Source organism: Petaurus breviceps, unplaced genomic scaffold (genome assembly GCF_028583685.1).
Source record: "Petaurus breviceps papuanus isolate PSGF00001 unplaced genomic scaffold, PetGlider_PUasm1.0 37, whole genome shotgun sequence".
NCBI classification, from domain to species: Eukaryota; Metazoa; Chordata; class Mammalia; order Diprotodontia; family Petauridae; genus Petaurus; species Petaurus breviceps.
The window spans coordinates 93,156,379-93,177,258 of record NW_027186296.1 but is presented as its reverse complement, the minus strand read 5'-3'; the positions used below and the strand labels follow the sequence as shown (position 1 = coordinate 93,177,258).

The following is a 20,880-nucleotide window of genomic DNA, read 5'->3' as shown; positions in this document are numbered from 1 at the left end:
TATCCACCTATTTTCCTGTAGGGTAACATACCCAATTAAGTGTGCATGTTATTCCCTCCTTAGGCCAAATTCAATGAGAATCAGGTAGTCCCATTCCCTTTTACCTTCTTGCTCTTCCCCTCCATTGTTACAGTTTTCTCTTGCTTCTTTTATGAGATAATTTACCTTAATCTATCCCTCCCTTTCTTCTTCTCCCAATAAATTCCTCTCTTAACTCTTAATTTTATTTTAAAACTATCAGCCCTTCATATTCAACTCATCCTATGCCCTCTGTCTATGTATAGATGAACATATAAATGCCCTCACTCACATATATAGTTATATACACATATATCCTTCTATACATACATATATGTATGTGTGTGTGTATACATATATATTCCCTTCAGCTATCCTCATACTGAGAAAAGTCTTGAGTTATAATTATCATTTTTCCATGTAGGAATGTATATAGTTTGACTTTAATAAGTTCCTTGTGATCTCTTTTCCTGCTTACTTTCTCATGCTTCTCTTTCTTCTTGTATTTGAAAGTCAAATTTTCTGTTCAGCTCAGGATTTTTCATCAAGAATGCTTGAAAGTCCTCTATTTCATTGAATGACCATATTTTTCCCTGTAGCATTATACTCAGTTTTTCTGGGTAGGTGATTCTTGGTTTTATTTCTAGCTCATTTGACTATTTAAAAGGAATGGGTACTGTATTTTGTCACAAGTTTTTCTGAGTCTACTGAAACAATGATACAATTTCGGTTGATTTTGTTATTGATATGGTCAATTATGCTGATAATTTTCCTGACATTGAATCAGTCTTAGATTCCTGGTATAAATCCCAGCTGGCCATAGTGTATCATCCTGGTAATATATTATTGTAATCTCCTTGCAATAGTTTTCTTTCTCTGTTTTAGCTGTTCCTGATTTGGATATCAGGATTGTATTTGTGTAAAAAAAGGAGTTTGGTGGAACTCCACATATTTTTCTAAACAATTTATATAGAATTGAAATTAATTATTCTTTAAATGTTGCATAGAAAACAAGTATGAACCCATCTGGCCCTGAGGTTTTTTCTTAGGGAGTTCATTGATGGCTTGTTCAATTTCTTTTTCCTAAAATGAGGTTATTTAAGTATGCTATTTTCTCTTTTGTTAATCTGTTTGATTTACACTTTCATAAATATTTATCAATTTCACTTTGTCATATTTATTGGCATAGAATCAGGCAAAATACTTCTCTTGTTCTCTTTAATTTCCTCTTAATTGATGGTAATTTCACTTTTCATTTTTAATACTGGAAATATGATTTTCTTTGTTCTTTTTTAAAAAAATTAACCAACGGTTTATTTACATTCTATTTTTTCATAAAACTAACTCCTATTTTATTTATTATCTCAAAAATTTTCTTATTTTAATTTTTATTACACTCACCATCAGTTTTCAGGATTTCCGGTTTGATGCTTAATCGGGGATTTGTAATTTGTTCTTTTCCTAGTTTTCTTGTTGCTGTTGCATACACAATTAATTGATCTGCTCTTTCTCTATTTCTTTGATGTAAGAATTTAGAGAAATAAAATATCTCCTAAGTACTGCTTTGACTGCATTCTACAAATTTTGGTATGTTGTCACATATTTCACATTCTCTTTAATGATATAATTGTTACATTCAAATATTATTTTCCCTATTTATTCTTTAGGATTCTATTATTTAGTGTTCAATTAATTTTTAATCAATCATTCCACTGCTCTTTATTGAATGTAACACCAGTGACTTGTTTTAAGAAGAGTTGACCCTTTTTCTTCACTTTTTCTTTGTCCTCTTATTTGAGCTAAACTTCTTTGTGTCCATGAATAAGAACTTAATTCACATATGCAGATGGCCTGCCCCATTTCAAGTGCATTGAATTTTTACATGTAATTCATATATATAAATTTATATACACATATATTTATATATACATATGCACATATAATGTGTGTGTGAAGGAACTGTGCTATGTGATGGGGATGCAAAGAAACATAAAAACATGGTCCCTGACCTCAAAGAAACTCACATTCTAATGGGGAAAACCACATTCAAATAGCTTTGTACATACAAGATACATACAGTGTAAGTGGAATATCATCTTCAAAGGAAAGGATAGGGGTATGTGGGCATGAGGAGAGCTAGGAAAAACTTCTCATAGGAAATGGGATTTGAGTTAAGTCTTCCAAGAAGCTAGGAAAGCTAGGAGACAGAGATGAAGAGGGCAAACATTCAAGGCAAGGAGTACAACCATAATTCAGAAAAAGTAAAATGTAAAACATTTTTCTTCATGTATTGATCAAAGTGCTTTGTGACCCTTCAAATAAAATTGTTTAATTAACTCATTGTTTAATGAAAGGATGAGAAATGGAATATTCTATCAAGAAGCTGCTTGCTTTGCTATTATTTAGATATTACTTAACTCGATATCTAGAGTTTATGCTTTATGTGAAAATGAGAAGTAGAAGCAAACTATAGATATGTGCATTAGTACATTTACATATGTGTGTATATGTGTGGAGAATTTAGCCTAACAGCAATATATTTGAAAATGGCAGTCCTTGACACCCACTGGGATAACAATCAGATATGTACTTATTGTTCTCATTTCCTCCAAATGCTCATGAGTCTCTAGGTAACCTTACTTCCTCATCAGTGTCACTCCTATAGATAATCTGACTTCTTTTTCTATTTCTTTCCACTGAGCTCAAACTAAACTTTCTTGGCCCTTTTTTCCATGTTCTACTAAATCTCTTCCATTCCTGTCTATCATGTTCCCCAACCTATTATGTAGTTTCATATAAATCATATTTTCATCTCTTTAAATATCATCTCCTCCAAGAAGTCAGATAGACTGGTGAAATAGTGGTGAAAATAGCAAACCCAACAGAAAAAAATGCTCATTTTCCCTTCCTGATAACAGTGTAAACGTAGAAAGTGCAGGAATTACACCTGTTTTGCATTCAGTCTGGACAAGGTAGCAAAAAATAAAGATAGAAGTATTCCTTAAATAAATAATGACCACCAATGCATGATGATAAATAGTGATTTGCAGAATCACCATCTTAGTGAAATGCCAGAAGATAGTTTGGAAAATTCAATAAATATTTAGGAATAGTTCTAGAACAAACCCCCAATTTAAAATACCTTTACCCACTAAAATTGCAATAAATAAGGTAGATATTATGACAAATGAATACAATGAAAACCTTTACATTGGCCATTTATTACTACAGGAAATAATAATTTCACTTTAACGTGCTTTTAGCAAGACTTGAGAGTTAGCAGAACTTCTTTTCTTACAGTTTCATTGCTACAGAAATTGTACCTGCAAAAAAATGAAATATTAACTATAATTATCACATTACCTTTATACATATGCATATATTTAGAGCTTTCTCACAGCATTTTATATAGCTCTTAAACTTTTATATTTTTACTCTAGAAATTTGAATAAGTGATGTCTCCTTTATTAGACTTTTAGCTCCTTTATCATGGAAGTTAAAGATGGAAGAGACATTAGAATAGAAGTCATTTTAAGGTCACAGACTATACCTGGAAGAGTGCCTTACACAAAGGAGGTATTTAATAAATGCTTGCTTGAGTGGATTTAATCTACTCTAACCCTCTCATTTTACTACAACAACAACAACTACTACTACTATAACTAACTAACTAACTAACCTCTATATAACACATTCTGTGTTCCAGGCACTGTGCCAACAATTAAATCACCACTTATTAAACACCTACTATGTACTATGTTCTAGGCCCTTTGCTAAATACTGGGAATTCAAAGATAAGGGAAAAAACATCTTTAAGAAGCTTTTATTCATCCTTGTATTACCTTCTACCTTATCAAGCATTTCATGGGCACTAAGTAAATATTTCCCAAATGTTAAATAAATATATGAAGAAGCATAAGAAACCAGTGCAGGGTAAAATATTCCTTTCCTACTTATTTTTATGTTTAGTTTTTCTCATAATTTATCTCATTAGCACTACTTGAACTATACTAGACATTTCAAAAAACACATGGATTAGGATCATCTTGGACCAGAAAGGATGGAGGAAGCGATTAATACGTGACCATCAAATGATTTTCCATATTAGTAACCAGCCATTTACCACACAACATTAATTCAACCATGATCATTTTGCAATAACAAAATTAGTGAATTACAAACTCTAAAATAATGCACAACTGTACTATATATTCAGTCAAAAGTGCCGTTAATGGTATTTACCACATTGTTCTGTCAAACTGTGTTTCCCTTAGATTTGTTTTTTCCTGGAGCCAATTAAATGTTTGCTACTTGTACGACATTTGGTTAAGTTCATTCATCTCTCTGATCCTCAGTTTTCTCATCTGTACAATGAGGGACTTGGATTAGTTGATTTCTGAGGTTCTTCCTCTCTCTAAATTCTGTGATTCTATACTCCTTAGATAGGGACCTGATTAAATAATTGGAATTTCACAATGGTAGAATTTCAAAGTCAAACTCTGACCTTTCCATGGACTTTGATGGGATGACACAATACCAACCAACACAGCTTTGAAAGTTCAATTTTCCTAAAGTCAACTATCATCTCATGAACTATTTTACAATATAAGTGAAAGGTAATATGAGAAAGCTACTGAAAGAAATCTATCTCACAATAGATTTTCTGGTGAGCATATTGCAAATATGCCTCTTTAATACTTCATGTCTATCTTAATTCATAATAAAGCTACTTACGTTTGTCCATCTGAAGTTTCTACGGTGATTGTTGATGCCCCTACTCTGGGCAGGGTTGGATTGATTAAACTGTTGTACCAAAGAAATTTAACTGTTTGAAGTGTTCCAACTTTGAAATCTGAGTCAAACTCACTAGAATGTGTATCACCTGATTTTAGGCTCCCCCTTGGAATAGAAGTAAATAACAAATTCAAATACAGGAATCTCTACATATATTTACTTATAAAGTCTATACGTGATACATATTTTGCTAAGTAAATTGTGTTTCCGACATATTAAACAAAGGCAAAAAGACACACAAACATAGTTTCAATTTATGCCCTAAATGCCTCATAGTATTCTAACATGTTATTTTATTCTAACATGTTTTGGTCACAATTTTCTCCTACAATTTAGTAAGTGATGACTTCATTAAATCTCTTTCCCCCAGCTGTTGTGTTAACAGCATAATTATTTACCGATTATAAATTAAGCACCTGGTGACAAGAACCAAAAAATCATCTTATGTAATAAAAATAAATGATTTATCCAGTAAATAGCAATTTGCTAAAGTTAGAAACCAAATTCAGAAGTCAATTTCAGTGTACAATATTCAAAAGGAAGTCTTGTGGTTAACATCATAAAATGTATATCTTAGTACTAAGTCTATTTTCATACCAATGAAAACAGAACCAATAATTTGGGTAAAATTCATTCATATGAAGTACTAATTCCAACATGTGAGATACATAATAATATTGAACTCACTTGTAAATCTCATATTGCCTGCTATTTCCATTACTTCCAAACAAAGTTACTGCTATTCTTCCAGTAACCTTTTTTCCAGACAATGTGATGGATACCTTGTACCTCCAACCTATAGAGAAAGGTAGAAATAGAAATGTAAAGAAACATGTTAAATGTATAAATATATAAATAGAGATATCAGTAATACTTAATTTATATGGCACTAATATAAAATATATGATGCTTTAATTATAGTATACATGATTCCTATTGGATGCAAAGTTTTAAGTAATTCATGTATTTTCAAGTTTTCACTTCTTTCTAATAAATGAATTCAAACTAAGGTCAAAAGTCAGCTTCAGCACTCAATCTACTATTATCTCACCCAAAGTCATACAGCGGCAAAACTAGGCCAAGAATTCAATGCTGTTGTTTCTTTGTTCAATATTTTTTCCATGTTCCTGTTCCTTACAGTTTATTACTACATGTTTATGATGAATTGGGATTTCTTCTCTCTTAAAATAGCATTTATTTTTAAATAGTGTATAATTGATATTTTTTCTTAAATTAATCTTTCCTCTGATTAAACCTGTAATTCTTCAAAATTTGTAAATTTTATATCAAAAAAGTTATTTTGTATATGGTTACTTCACCAAATTAGGGATAACTACCATGATGCTTGACAGCTTATGAAATGCTTTCCCCACAATGATCTTTTGATAGTGTGTTATGATCTCCCATATTATAGAAGAGAAAGTCAAGGTTTGAAAGTATAAGTTATTTGACAAAGGTCAAATATTAATATAAGATGCTAGTAGAGCCTGGAATTGAACCTTGTTTCATATTGTGGCTCTAAGGCCAGTACTCGTTCAACTGTATGATTTGCTTTAATATGACAAATTCAGAGCTGTAAAGGATGTTAGAGGCCATCTAATCTAACACTCTCATTTTCCAGTTGAGGAAAGTGAAAGTTAGAGAGATTAAGGGATTTATGCATAGTTACAGAGCTAGGAAGGATCAGAAGGAGAACTTGAACCTAGGTCTTTCTGACTTTAAGTTCCTCACTCTATATACTCTACCACACTATCTCAACATGGCTTGTCTACAAAACACTACAATTCTGCTAGGTCAGTGTGGGAGAAAAATTGTGAAGTAAAGGTGTCTTCCACATCTTTAGCTTCTTGGTTTTATATCTTCTCCATTCTTTCATTTCTTGACCAGAATACATTGAAATTATGTCACATTCTACTATATAAAGCTATTGGTAGATCCTTTATATATACTCTGAGCTATGAATAAGCTATTACTCCTTGTAGAGACCATCTTCCAGTGGTTATTGGGAAATGAGAATTTTAAAAACTGACTGTCCAAACGGATGTTTTTTTTAAATTCACAAAAGAAAACATGGGTGTATGTTTATGGACCCTGAGATACCAATATCAGAACTATAGAAAGTAAGAAATTTATTTTGTGAAACATGGATATTTAGCAATCTGTTTCAAGAACTATCTGAGGTCCATTTCTACTCCCAACACATTTAACAGTGGACCCATGCTGTGTCATCCAGATTTCTCAAGCCATGGAAAATCTACTGCCTCCTATGAATTGGCCATCAGTATCCAGTAGTCATCTCCTAAATATTGTCATTCCCTTCCTTTACCTGTATGTACTGGAGGAAGACTTTACAACAGGCAATAACAATGTCACAAAGCTTTGAAAATGAGAAAAGTCAAATGGAAACTTACGAGCAAAATTACTGGCATCCCCAGTGTTGAGATAAAAGACCTGTCCCATTACTGCCATTTTACCAGCAAATCTGTCAGCATAGTGGCCCATCTGTGGGCAGCCTCCAGCCGGACAAGGGAAGCACTTATTCTGATGAAAATACATAAATGGTTAATGAGAACATGTTATCTTTCCAGTTGTCCTCCCTATACTCACCCCATCCACTTAATTATCTAAAAAGCAAATATAATTCTGGTACCTTCATAACAGTTGAGAAAAATAATCTTATGTTTAAAAATATATGGATGAGTAATCTTATCCTCCAGACTAAGTCTGCATAATATAATGAATGTTGAACTGGTAGCTTAAATTTAATAATGAAGGAAGTTCTCAACAAACTTGTACTAATGAGTGTTAGCATAACCTAATGATGGAATATGGAGTTGTGACCTTCCCTTGACCTATCCAATAATCAAAGATGGCATTTATACAGCATAATTGTGAAGTGTTTACACATATTATTTCCTTTGGTCCTTACAACACAAATTGTAAGGTGGGTGCTATTAAAATCCCCATTTTACAGATAAAGAAACTGAGGCTAAGAGAGATTTAATTAGTTGCCCAGTGTCCCACCATTAGGAGCTTTCTGAGGCAGAATGAGAATTCAGGTATTTCTAAAACCAATTCCAATGCAGTGTCCATTGTCACATAACTCCCAACCAAAACTTGAGATGTTTTTACTTGAGAAATGTCATTCATCATTGATCATTTTTGGAAAGAATATTTGCATGAACTTAAGAAAGGTTGGTGTTTAAAAGTAATTGGGTGATCTTAATCAACATTTGGAATCCAAGATCACAACACAATAATGTTGCACTACACACCTTAGCAAATCTCTTTTTTCCTTTATAAGGAATCAAAACCTCTGTTTATAGTAGGCCACACCACTAGACAAAACTGAAAAAATCCAGTCAGTTATGAGGATGTTTATATGACCCATACTTTTGACAAACTGTCTGATTTTAATTCCTTTTTAAATTTGGCAGCAGATAGACTTTAGATCAGATTTCTATGTGCTGGATTCTTTTAAAAATGGTCCCAAATAAAGTGTCTAAAACTGTCCTAAATGAAACAAATACTTCATCAGTACTTATAAGGGAAAGGATGAGGCAATCATTAGAGTAATTTGAACCACAATGAAAATGTCATATTTACCCTGAAAATGCTAATATCATTATGTGATTAAAATCCAGTTTATGTGACTTTAAGTAGAATCATCATGTAGTATCATTGATTGAACATAAAGTTTGTGTGGAAAATGATACTAGAAATCAATAAATTCTTAGAGCTAGAAGGGTCTTAGAGAAATCTAACCCTCTTTTCTCATATTACAGGTAAAGAATTTGGAGCCCTACAGATGATGCTTTATGTCACATAGTGTCAGAATAGGACTGGAACTCAGGTCATCTAATTTCTAGTTCAGTGTTCTTTCCACAATATCACAATGTTCAGAACTATTCTACAGAGATCTGGTGGGATGGGAGACTTAGGTATATTCCATTTACTTGTTCTCAAGGATTGAATGAGATGAGGGGGTGGATTCTGCAGAAAAGGAGAAACAGGTGCCACTTAATAGATATCTTGAGAACTGTTAAACGAAAGGGAATAAAAATGTTCTTTTGGGTCATAATAGACTGAACCAGGAATTATAGATAGAAGAGGAAAGAGGTTACATGATAGTAAAAAATATTGACAATTATAATTTATAATAATGTAATGGAATGGTTATTATTCTCTCTTCATAGAGGACTTTCATAGCCACTGGATGTCACTTTTCAGGCATGTTGTAATATGGAGAGCTTTCAAGTATAGTTTGCATTAAATGGCCTCTAATTGTCCTTGTTCCTTCCAGGTCTGTTCTTCTGCATAGAGAAAGACCTTTTCTCTGTTTCTTGACATCTGATTTCATTTATAAGGAAGCTCATGGTAAGGAAACTCCCTCTATCAATACAGGTCAGCACCTTTCCAGAACACTAAGAAGTTAAGCTACCTGCCAAAGGTCAAGCAAATGTGTATTAGAGGTAGGAAGAGACCCCAACTTTTATAGACTTGGAAACCAATTCTCTATGCAGCATGCTATGCTGACTCTCATGGCAAGCAATTACTTACTGCCTCAAAAGCACTGTAGGAAGCACAGGGGTATCCAGAAAAGCCACCTGGGTTGAGGATGCTATCTGAATAATATTTGTAACTTCTGAGGTGATTACATGCTGCAAAATCACGAGTTCCTGCGAAATTAGATGGGGTAACACAGAAGGAACACTGCATTATTTTATTTGGATCCAAAATTATTATTAGGAATTAATGACATTTGCATAAGTTATAGACTTTGTAGATCATGGTCAAACTTTAAGGACATATCATACTTTTTAGAAATTATAGTTTGCTTTGTGATATATTCAGCTATCACTAAGATACCAATGGAGGGTGACACATTCTCTTCAACTTAGAGAGAAAACTGGGCTACTAAGAGGTTTAGTGACTTGCTCAGCATCATACAACCAGTACTTGTCTGAGGTAGGATTCACCCAAGATCTCTCTCACTCTGATATGTGCACTTTTACCACTAGACCACTCTGACTTTCAAAAGTATTTAGTGTTTACAAAAATGGGGTCAAATATACATGGGTGGGGGAAAATTCATTTTGAGGCATAATGGATTTACTGGGGTTCAAATAAATTAAAGGACAAGCTGGACTGACCCAAAGAATCCTTTTTACAAATATATTTCCTTTCATAACTACATGGACAGAGGTCTTATACAATAGTAGAGAACTATGGAACAGACTTTGAAATCCATAGTTCTACAGAAGACTAAGGCAGGGTTTTGGCAAGACATCTCGGCAAATTTAGCAAGATGGTAATAAGCATTTTACTGGTAACTTTTGTTATGTGCTAAACTGACTTACCTTCCCAGATTCCATCTATATCTATAATCGAAGAAAGGATATTTTTCTGACATCCAGGCATTTCCTTTCCTCCATTTGGGAAGAAATCGAGGTGTCCCACAATTTGACTCGTTCCAAAACCTAAGACATTTGAAACAAGTATTAACTGCATTTGAATGCATTGTGAAAAACTTAATTATGGTTCCTCATAGTTGCAAGAATCAAGAGGAAGAGCTCACCTAAGTTAGGAAGGAAAGGAGCAGCATCTGTGTGAATGACATCAACAAACAAGGCATCACTGGCATCCAGTCGAACTTCTTCTGGGGTCCCTTCAAAGCAAGGCTCAGCAGGATCCAATCCTGGGTGAAATATTGTTATATTTTAATTATATTATTTTATCTCATGTAACATAAACCATTATTTAATTTGGAACTCAAATTCTTATGGAAATTAATGTTGAAAATTAAAATTAAATAAATGCTTTTTTTTAAAAATCAGAGTTTAAAATATCAGAAATGATTTTTGATCATGGGATGGCAAGACCAGTACAATAAAATGAAAATTTTACCCAAAATAATTCATAATTCAACAAAATCTCAATTTAATTATCAAAATTATTGAATGAGAAAAATTATAATAAAATTCTTTCAGAAAAATTAAAAAGTCAAGAATACCAAAGGAAATAATGAAAAATGTAAAATATATAAGACCTAGTATGTGGCACCCATATATGACATGGTGTATAGACAGCTAACTACCAAGCAGGAAGGCCTGGGCTCTATTCCTCTCTTTGATGTGCAATCTGTCACACTGGATGTGTGACCCTGGGCAAGTAACTTCATCTCTCAGTATTTTAGGCAGCTCCATTAATTGCAGAGAATTGGTGACTTGAGTTGGTCACTCCTTATTCAAGAATTCACTATCAATGAAATCACAATTCTAGGCCTCATCCCTAAAATTTTTTTTAGAAAATCTCTGTAGATATAATCACTTTCATTTGGTGATTTATGTAATAATGGTGATAATACTATAACAGGTCACATTTAGATCGTGCCTGAGTTGCATAGTACATTTCACTCAAACATTCATTTACGACATGTAATTTGAGTAATTATTATCTCTGTTCTGCAGATGAGGAAACTGAGGCTAAGAAGGTTAAGCAACTTGGCCCAAAATCTTACGTGTGTGTATTGATAATTGTGGGGAAAGATTGTTTGAATTTCTTATTATTTTTAGAATATCCTTGGATCTTTTGTTGCTATCTCTTTTATAAAAGGAATTTTCTGAGCATCACAAAATTTACCACTAGGTTTCAATTCATAGAAGGCAGGGAAAACCAGTTTTAGAATTGTCCATCCCTTAAATGACACCATGGTGGTATTAAGCTTAAGGGAAACAGAAGGATGGGGGTACTTTTAGCCTACCAAGAGAATTGCAAACTTTATTGAAAATTTCTCTCCTATAAAGCCTGTGAAAATACCATTTTTTCCTAAATACCCCTATGAGGTAGTCAAAATATAAATACAGAATGAAGATTCTCCATAGAATCCATGAGTTTTCCTGATTTTTTGACAGTCATGATGTCAAAGGCAAAAAGAAGGGAATAGATAAAAGTCTAAAAGAGCTTTTTAATTAATGTTCCCCGAAAATTTCATCTCTTGTCAAGGATAAGATTATCTTTGTGAAGTAAAACAGTCTAATTATCCCAGGACAGGAAATGTAGTCAAATCAAGTGTCTCTTCCAAGAAAAGGCACAATTTTATATACGTTACCTGTATGATGCTCATAGCAGGCAAAATGAAGGAGCTTTTAAATATTTTACATAACATTTAAAAGATCACCAAGTACACCTGTGATTCGTCCAATGAGACCATTTGATCTTCTCCCAGCCTCTCCAGCAACATGGGATCCCAGGCTGTGGCCAATGATGTGAACATTGGAAGGAGAGTATCCAAGCTCATTCTGATGAGAGAAAGGTCTTCAGAAATGCCTAGGTTGGTATTAGTGAAATGATCTTGACATAAAGACTCCTTGAGAGTCTTTATTGAGAGTTGTTTCTCATTTCTCACCAGAGAAATAATGCTATGTCTAACTTTTCAAGTAGAGGAAAATATTAAAATATTCACGATTTATGACTTTTATCCTGTACTTACTTCTTATCTTAAGCAACATTGTCTTTAAGACGATTTTATCGTGTTTTGGGGAAGGTGAAGGTCTGATACTAAACTCACTATTTAGAATTGTTAGAAGCTTCCGAAAGCAAAGATTTAGAATAAGAAGTGATAAGAAGAAATTGCCCAGCTATCTCCAATTTGAGTCTAAGATTTCTCATGTCTTGTAGGAGTATAGGTCATAGTGGTGAAAGTGCCCCCAGAAGTCATCTAATCCAACCATTTCAATATTAAGGAATGAAGACACAGAAAATTGACTAGCCCAGGTTTATACAAGGAAGTTTAGTAGTAGAGGTGGAATTTGAACTAGGATCCTCAGATCCTAAATCAAGCATTCTTTCCACTGTGCCCCACTGCTTTCCAACATTCTTAAAAGCTGATATTGACATATGCACAAATAATTTGCCCCTTGATAATTATCTTGGCACTGTAGTTTTGAAAACTAGAAAAATTCAGTCAATCAACTTGTGCAAATGAGCTGTAGGAAGTTGGGGTGAGGTGCATCAATTTAAACTAGTTGCTTCATCATTTTCTTAAAACAGAGGAGCAAGCAATTAAGGCAAAATAAAAAAATAGGTCTCTGTTCATAATAATAATAAACATTCATACAGTGCCTTAAAGTTTGCAAAGCACTTAAATACTCTCTCGTTTTATCCTCACAGTAACCCAGGGAAGTAGATACTATTATTATACCCACTTTGCAGATGGGGAAACTGAGACAAAAAGAAGTTAAGTGACTTGCTCAGGGTGACACAGCCAGTAAGTGTCTGAGGCCAGATTTGAACTCGGTCATCTTAACTCAAGATCTACTATTTTATCTACTCAGCTGCCCTCATCATTGTTTGCAGACAAAAACCCAAATGCAGACACACTACTGTTCCCTTCTGGTCAACTAAAAAAAAGCTAAAACCTTTGCATAGAAAGGTTAATGATGACTTCTAGAAATTGCATGGGCACAGAATTCAAAGAACAATGGATACATTGTATGAGATAGCATGAATACACTTAGTTACCTTAAGATAATCGACAAAAAAGGCTATTTCAGCCCCTACTACTCGAACATTTTGTGAGGCTTTGGTGTATAAAGTCCGTGAACCCTTTTTCCAGTCCACACAGATGCAGTTTACCTCTTCTACTTTAAACAAGGTCTAGAGCAAATACAAGAAAAATAGTTACATCATTAAGGGAGTGTTAGAACATCCATTTGTAAAATATTTTTTTCTTTTACTTATCACTAACAAGCATAAAGAACTACATGTGGTAAATATGGTTTGTTCAAGATCTTAAAAGCTATGAAGAAATATATCCATTAACAATTATAAAAATATTTTAAGGATGGTACAATATGAAATTGCTACTCTTTGACATTTAACATTCCCATCTATTAATTTGACTGCTGAAAACGGTATTTGAAGTTCAGTAAGGACTCTACTGAGGGATTCCATTGCAGCAAGTAGTGTATGAGTGTCATGGGAAACTACAGGAAGTGTAATATGCAATGTGTTGTTGTTATTAAGTAAAAACAGGGATAGGTCTGTGTAGAGAGATTTCCCCTAGCAGGCCTTTAGAGATTAGTATAATTGGTAAGTGAAAAAGTTTGTTTAAAATATCCTGTTTCAAATGAAACTAAAGAGATTTGGGGACTAACCCATATAATTTTCTTTATAGCTGCATCCCTGGAAAGGTATTTCACATAAAAAATATCCTATAGTTAGATAGTTAAAACCTTTGGTTCTTTTATGCATATGTACCTTCCTATAGAACCAAAACTAGCGTGGGGCAAATGGAGCTTTTCTCTAGGGAGTTGATATTCCACATAGAAGGTGAAAGGGAATATGGGATGCAAACACTTCTCTGGCTACAGTCCTATAGTTATTGTCTATTTTCCTAGAGGCCAGCTTCCTCTCTCCCCCCAGTCCCAAACCTAGTATGTAGAAGTGGTAGGACTATTTGAGGATAGGGGAAGGGTTTCCCCCATGGAGAATAATGATTTTTCTCTACCACCCTGACCCTCACCCACCCAAATAGAATTGCCACAGAAACATTAATCTAGTTATGGCTTTGCCAGTGACTCCTAACCTCCCATCTTGGCTTCTTCACAGCAAGTCAGGCTTTCTGAGAATACAGGCAATTAATGCAAAACTTTGTTTAATTGAATCAAAATTTGCTGAATGCTTGAAGAGGAAGGTACTGAGGAGGAGAAAAAAGAAAGATTTTTTGTCTCCTGAGAGTCACGTCCCACCAGAGTGGGACCTGAGGACCTGCTCTCATAACCAACAAGCCAGCGCATACTTGAAGATGAAACCTTGAGGAGACCCAGGGGTACTTGCCCTGTACCCTGGAAGGCCACATGTGACTTTCTAGGTCCTTGGGTACTTCCTTTTGACTGAGTCCATGTTTCACAGAACAAATCCTTTTATTAAGTGGATTTGTACTGTGAAGTTTGGATTCAATTAAAGAGCTCCATTTGAGCACCTAGAGGTAATATATGGCCTCAAGGCTGCAGGTGCCCTCCTCTACTAGACATTCATTGGGCCTTTCAACCCTCCTCTGCCTGGCTTCAGAAGTCTAGAACACAAGCACTTAAGGTCTGTCTCGTTAGTAGACTTGCTAGCTAAATAAAAGAGTCACTGCTCCATGAGGATATAAGAGGAAGTGAGAATTATATCCATTAGAGTACTGCACTAGAAATATTAGGACTGAAAGGAAACATAATAATAATAATACCAGCTAGCATTTATATGGCATTTTAACTTTTGCAAAGAACTTTACATGTGTTAACTTCATTCTATCTTTACTTTATCCCCATTTTATAGATGAAGAAAGCAAGAATTAACCCGAGGTTAATTAACATATCTAGGATCACTCAGCTAGTGTCTGTGTAAGGTAGATTTTGCACTCATATCATTCTTAATCTAAAGTCAGTACACAATCAATTGTACTATCCAGATCCCCTACCCCTAAATTTAGAATATCTAGTCAAACAGCTTAGAATAGAATCAGGAGCATCTGTGGTCACCTATTCTAATCCCCTGATTTCATCAATGAGGAAACAAAAGTCCAGAGAAGCAAAAGTGCTCCCAGACCACACTCTTAGTAAAAAGCAGACCTGGAATTTGAACCCCAAAATGCTGACTACAAATCTAGGGCTTATTCTCCATGCTCCATCTCTTTTCAGTGAGGAAACTGAGACTAGAACTGACTGATGATTTGGAAAAGGGCCGTCAGCTAATAAATGCTGAAGCCAGGATTAGAGTCCCAAATCAGTGCTCTTTCCATGTATAATTCCTACCACGTTATGGTAAATTTTGTGTCTATGTTATTAGAACAAAATGAGGATGTCAACAAATGTTCCTTTGTAGCTTCCATTCTCATTTATAGGAACAAAAAATTACCATTGTTCTCCATTGTTATCTTGATTTTCTCTCTCCACTTTTCATTTACTGTAGAAAGGTAGTGTAGTTCATAATGTGTAAAAGTGTGAAATGAGTAGATTGCAATAAGGCAATTGACATCATCTCCATGATCACTGTGAATTGCCCTTCAATGAACTAAATTATAGCAAATGGTCAGGGGCCATCATGGTGCCCCTATACATGTTGAGTAATTAATGAATGTCTAATGAATAATCCTTGGAAATGAATTAAATGAAGGGATTAGCCACTAGGCTAAAGCTCTGGAAATGGCCATAAACCGTAACTGATTTGATTTGGGCTTCCTGGAGAAGTCATTGATCTTCTCTGCCCACAGTAGGTCATCAGTGTATACTTTCTGAATGAGTGAATGAAATAAAGCATGTGGTCATAATACAACTTCGGCTACTGGAAACTGATTACATTTTGTTAAAAGGTAAAATCTCTTTGTTCTCCTTTTAAAACTTTTATTATCAGAGGGATCATAGTTTCAAATATAGAAATCAGAAGTCAAGATAAAAAAGATGGAAGATGTGTACATCTTTTGCTTTCAGTGAGAAGTCAATGAGCAGAATTCAGGACTGATGAAATATTGTTTTCCTATGCCAAGCTAAATGCTTCTATTTGGGAAATCCAAGACCAAAGAGAAAACCCTCAAAATAACTAAGAGATTATTGTCGGTGGTAACTTCAGAGTACAATTGGGGCAAAATTTGTACTGTTTACCTCACAATATTTTTGAGAGGAAGGGCTCTTTGAAAATTAGTATAAAATAATGAGAGGGTGGGTTTACTACTGCTGTTCTCCTACCATGCACATGTCTGTCAGCCAGCCTTCTTCTCCTTTGTCTATGAAGCCATGAACGATAAATCGAGTTTTTCTATTCTTGTTGAAATTAGAGCTGTTGACAGCTGCCACATTGTCAGGAAGTATTTCCTGTATTAAGAAGGGAAAAAAATGCAAATCAACCTCTGTATTTTCTGAAATATGATTCTTTTAAGATTCCTTCTCTGGTGTATGTTCAGTGAGGAACAAGGAAATCTAGGCAGTGTATTATTTCCTCTAAATAATATTCGCAAATCACAAATCTTAAAATAACAGTAGGACTTACTTGATATTTGTTTGAGTTTTCATTGGTATACAGAAGAAAGCGGGTGTTGATACTTTCTGGAGATGAGGGGAGCACATGCAAGGGTCTTTGTACAATGCCAGCCCAGGGTGCATCATCTGTAAAGCATCCCAGTCTTGAATAGCAGACTTCGTCTCCTGTAACCACAAGAAAAGGAACATCTCGTAATAAATTAAACCAGAAGGCAGTTTTGAAGAGCTTTCTGCTACACAGAATGAGGACTTGTTAAAATATTGTTTTAGTTTTTACTTCTCTCTCCTCAAAATCAGCAAATGGTTAAAGTCCCTCATTCCTTTTATTGCCCTTGTAAGAACTCCAGAAGATCCATTTTTTTTTTTGTTTTAAATCCCACCATCTCTGTGCTGGGCTCACATGCAATAGAATCTGGGGAAAGCACACCGTAGCTAATCAATCCACAAACATATTAAGCACCTACTATGTGCCACACACTGTGCTAAGCACTGCTAAGACTCCTCAGTACTGGATGTGGTGGCCCACACCATAGTCCCTGCTACTAGGGAGGCTGAACTTGAAGGATCTCTTGAGCTTAGAAGTTCTAAGCTGCAATGGAATCAGACTGGCCTTGAAAATATTGAGACCTTGGGAGCAGGGGGCGGCCAGGTTGCCCTAGGGAGGGAGTGAAATGACCCAGGTCAGAAACAGACTTGATCAAAATTTCCATGTTGCCAGTGGTGATTAGATAAGACAAGTGAGTAGCCCCTGTACTTCTAACGTGGGAGATATAGAGAGACCCGGACTAAAAAAAAACAACAACAACAATACTATCCTTAATTAAAGAATGAATGGTGCAGCAGGATAAACTTTCTTTTAATTTAAAGAAGTAGATTTGAATTCCAGTCCTGACAACTTGCTTTAAAAAACATAAAGTTGGGGCAGCTAAGTAGTGAATAGAGAACCAGCCCTGGAGTCAAGAGGATCTGAATTCAAATCCAGCCTCAGACACTTGACACTTACTAGCTGTGTGACCTTGGGCAAGTAACTTAACCCCAATTGCCTCACCTCACCCCTCCAAAGAAATGAAAACCATAAAGTGACACATAGATGTGATTTGTATTTTTTTACTAGCTGTAGGAGTCTAGACGAGTCACAGCAACTCTGAAATTCAGCTTTTTACTGCAAAATATTACTGCAAATTACTGCAAAATAGGGAAGATAATAATATATGCTAGGGTTGTTTGGGGGACCCAGTGAGAGAGTATGTATTTCCAGTTACCTACAGCACCTGTCAGATCAGTCCATTAAATTAAACATGATTCCAACTGAACTCCTCTCCCCATAAAACCTGCCCCTCTTTTAACTTGTCAATTTATGTTAATGACAGCACCATCTTCCCAGTCTCTGAAGCTGGAAAACTCAAATACATTTGCATTTTCATCATTCTCCTTCATCCTCTACATGAAATCATTTGCCAAGTCCTATTTATTTAACCTCTATAGCATATCTCGCATCCTTCCTTTCATTTCTACTACCAGTACAACCTCCATATTTTAAAAGTTTCATTGCTTCTTAGGTGGATGATATCAATACTTTTTAATGGGTCTTTCTGCCTCTAATCTCTTTTCTCTCTCTCTTATAATCTTGATAATGTAACCTCTAAAATATGACTCTTATCTAACACCATCAGTGTCTCCCCACTGTCTAATGGATAGAGTTTAAGGTCCTTTACTTTTAAATCTTTCTGCAATATGATTCCATCTTTCCTTTGTAGACTTGTCTAATGCTAATAAATATCACTCCCCTCATATACTTTTAGTCAAACTAGACTATTGGTCATTCCTCAGTGTTATCCTGTCTGCTTCATGTACAGTCAGGAGTATAGTTAGAAGAAGAACTGGCTTGGAGTCAGACTCAGAGCTTTAGTTTCAGCTGTGTGACCTTACAAAGTAATTTAAGTTCCCTGGGTCTCATTTAGGAAACTGTAAATTGAAGGGATTGGACTAGATGATCTATGAAGTCCTTTCTAGCTCTAGATCTAATTATCCTTTGATCATACTTACCTTTCCCCCCTCCCCCCACCTCTTTTCCTTCAAAGCCCAATTCAGGAGCTACATCCCAATGAAGCTTTGGATAATTCTGCCTACTAGAAATCATTTCCCCTTCATCAAATTTCTCATATCACTTTGCTTGAACATCTTCTTTGCACTCAGCATATTCTGTCTTTCATTACAGCTATTTGTGTATGTGTCTCATATTCCTTGTTCCATTGAGTCCGGGGAATGAACTATATGTTTTCTCCCTATTCTGTACATACAGTACATGGTACAGTTGTTATTCAGTATATTTCTTTTGAATTGTGCTGAACAGGAAAGCACTGCACACATGTGAACCTATATATTCCTAAAGTCTTATGTGAGGGGGAGAGATGGTCCCAGCTCTAATCAGTGTTTAGTATTCACTTGAGAACTTAAATTTTATCCAACACCCAAAAGACTTTCATCTTTTGGTCCTAATTGAACCTTTGGCCCAAATGGCACTCAAGATGAAGGAGATGTAGGTTCAACCCATAAGCAAAAGCAATAATGAGGTTAGCATAATTTTGGGCTTGAAAATTGCAAAGTCCATGGGCTCCCTCAAAGAAAACATATTCAGTGTTCACAATGTTACCAGAATTTTAAGTTAGAACACTGTTGCATGGGATATTTATTTTTGGCCACCCTGTGATTTCGTGGATGTAGGGACATTTTTGTGAGGAATTCCTTCAACAAGCAGATCGACCACTGCTCTGCAACTTAGTCTTAGATAATTACTTCGACCACAGGGAGGTAAAGTTACTTGCCCAGGATCCAAGCAGCCAGTATATGCCAGGGATGAGATGTGAACCTAGGTTCTGTTGATATAGAAGCTGGCTTCCTATCTATTTCTTCAGACTGTTTGTATAGAGGAAACAATTCTGAACCATTTCACAGACTGACACACAAGGCACTTATATGTCCAACACCAACATAAATATGATTTCTTACCTGCCACTATCCCCAATAGCAGAGATATCATCCAAATTGGCAGCATCTAAATAAAAGCAAATACATAGTTGAGTCTTTGTAGAGTAACATGACAAAGATCATAATGATTCATGTTCACTTCATTTTTTTCAATTGTTCTGTTTTGTTTTGAATACTATAAATAATAAAAAAAAGCCTGGAAAAGATTTCCTTTACTCACCATGGAAGTTCTGGCAAGCCCCATGCACTGTTCCCAACAGTCTATAAATGTCCTTTTATAACAAAATCTTATCTTCTGCTTGCATTGCCATGGGAAATGGGCACAAAAAAGAGAGAAGCTGCCAAGTGTGTATTTTTTCATTTTAATCACAGATAAAACCAGATAGTGGGAAATTTTTCCATAGTAGTTATAGTCAGGGAAAGAATGTTTGTAGGTATAAAGCAGTGTTTATTAATCTAATTAGTAGTTGTTAAAATCCAACATTCAAAACATTCAACAACCATAGAGTAGATGGATGGGAGTAATATAAAATCAATCTGGAGATGTAGGTAGGAAGCAGATAGGGGCTTTGAATCCTTCAGATAAATTACCGAGGAGTTAGTATTTTCTCTTCAGCAAATGACGAGTGTTGGGGGAAGCTCCTGAGTTCCATTTTTGTAAATATTGACTTTGAGGTTCTTATATGACATTTAGGAGGGATTTTTTTGACAAATAATTGATATGTGGAGATAGATTTTAAAAAATGTTGACAGGGGTCGATTCATAGCTTTTGGAGTCATCTGCATAGAAATGATTCTTGAATCTATGACAGCAGATGAGATGTCTAAGAAAGTAGAGAGATAATAAAGAAACCAGGACAGAGAGCTTTGTAATACTCTAATTCTATAGGTAGAAAAGATGGACAATAATCCATCCTGCAAAGGAGACAGAAGTGCAATAATTGAACTTGAAGAATAACCAGGAGGAAGTAGAATTATGGAGGGAAAAGGAAAGAAGGCATGGTGAGGTTGACCATCCAAGTGTCCAAAGATACAGAAAAGTCAAGGACAATGAGGT

The 20,880-nt window shown here is 35.0% G+C and overlaps 1 protein-coding gene across 1 annotated transcript; it reads right to left on the bottom strand.

Moving 5' to 3' along the window:
• Positions 1 to 3,277: 3,277 nt before the first annotated feature.
• On the bottom strand, positions 3,278 to 19,890 carry LOC138168664 (pancreatic triacylglycerol lipase-like). The gene is made up of 12 exons (XM_069097571.1): positions 19,845 to 19,890; positions 16,846 to 17,000; positions 16,545 to 16,670; positions 13,336 to 13,470; positions 12,002 to 12,113; positions 10,391 to 10,510; positions 10,173 to 10,292; positions 9,373 to 9,491; positions 7,224 to 7,353; positions 5,500 to 5,608; positions 4,753 to 4,917; positions 3,278 to 3,341 (listed from the first exon to the last, which is right to left on the bottom strand). Exons 1-12 carry the CDS (start codon positions 19,888 to 19,890, stop codon positions 3,278 to 3,280), a joined length of 1,401 nt encoding a protein of 466 aa, XP_068953672.1.
• Positions 19,891 to 20,880: the final 990 nt, after the last annotated feature.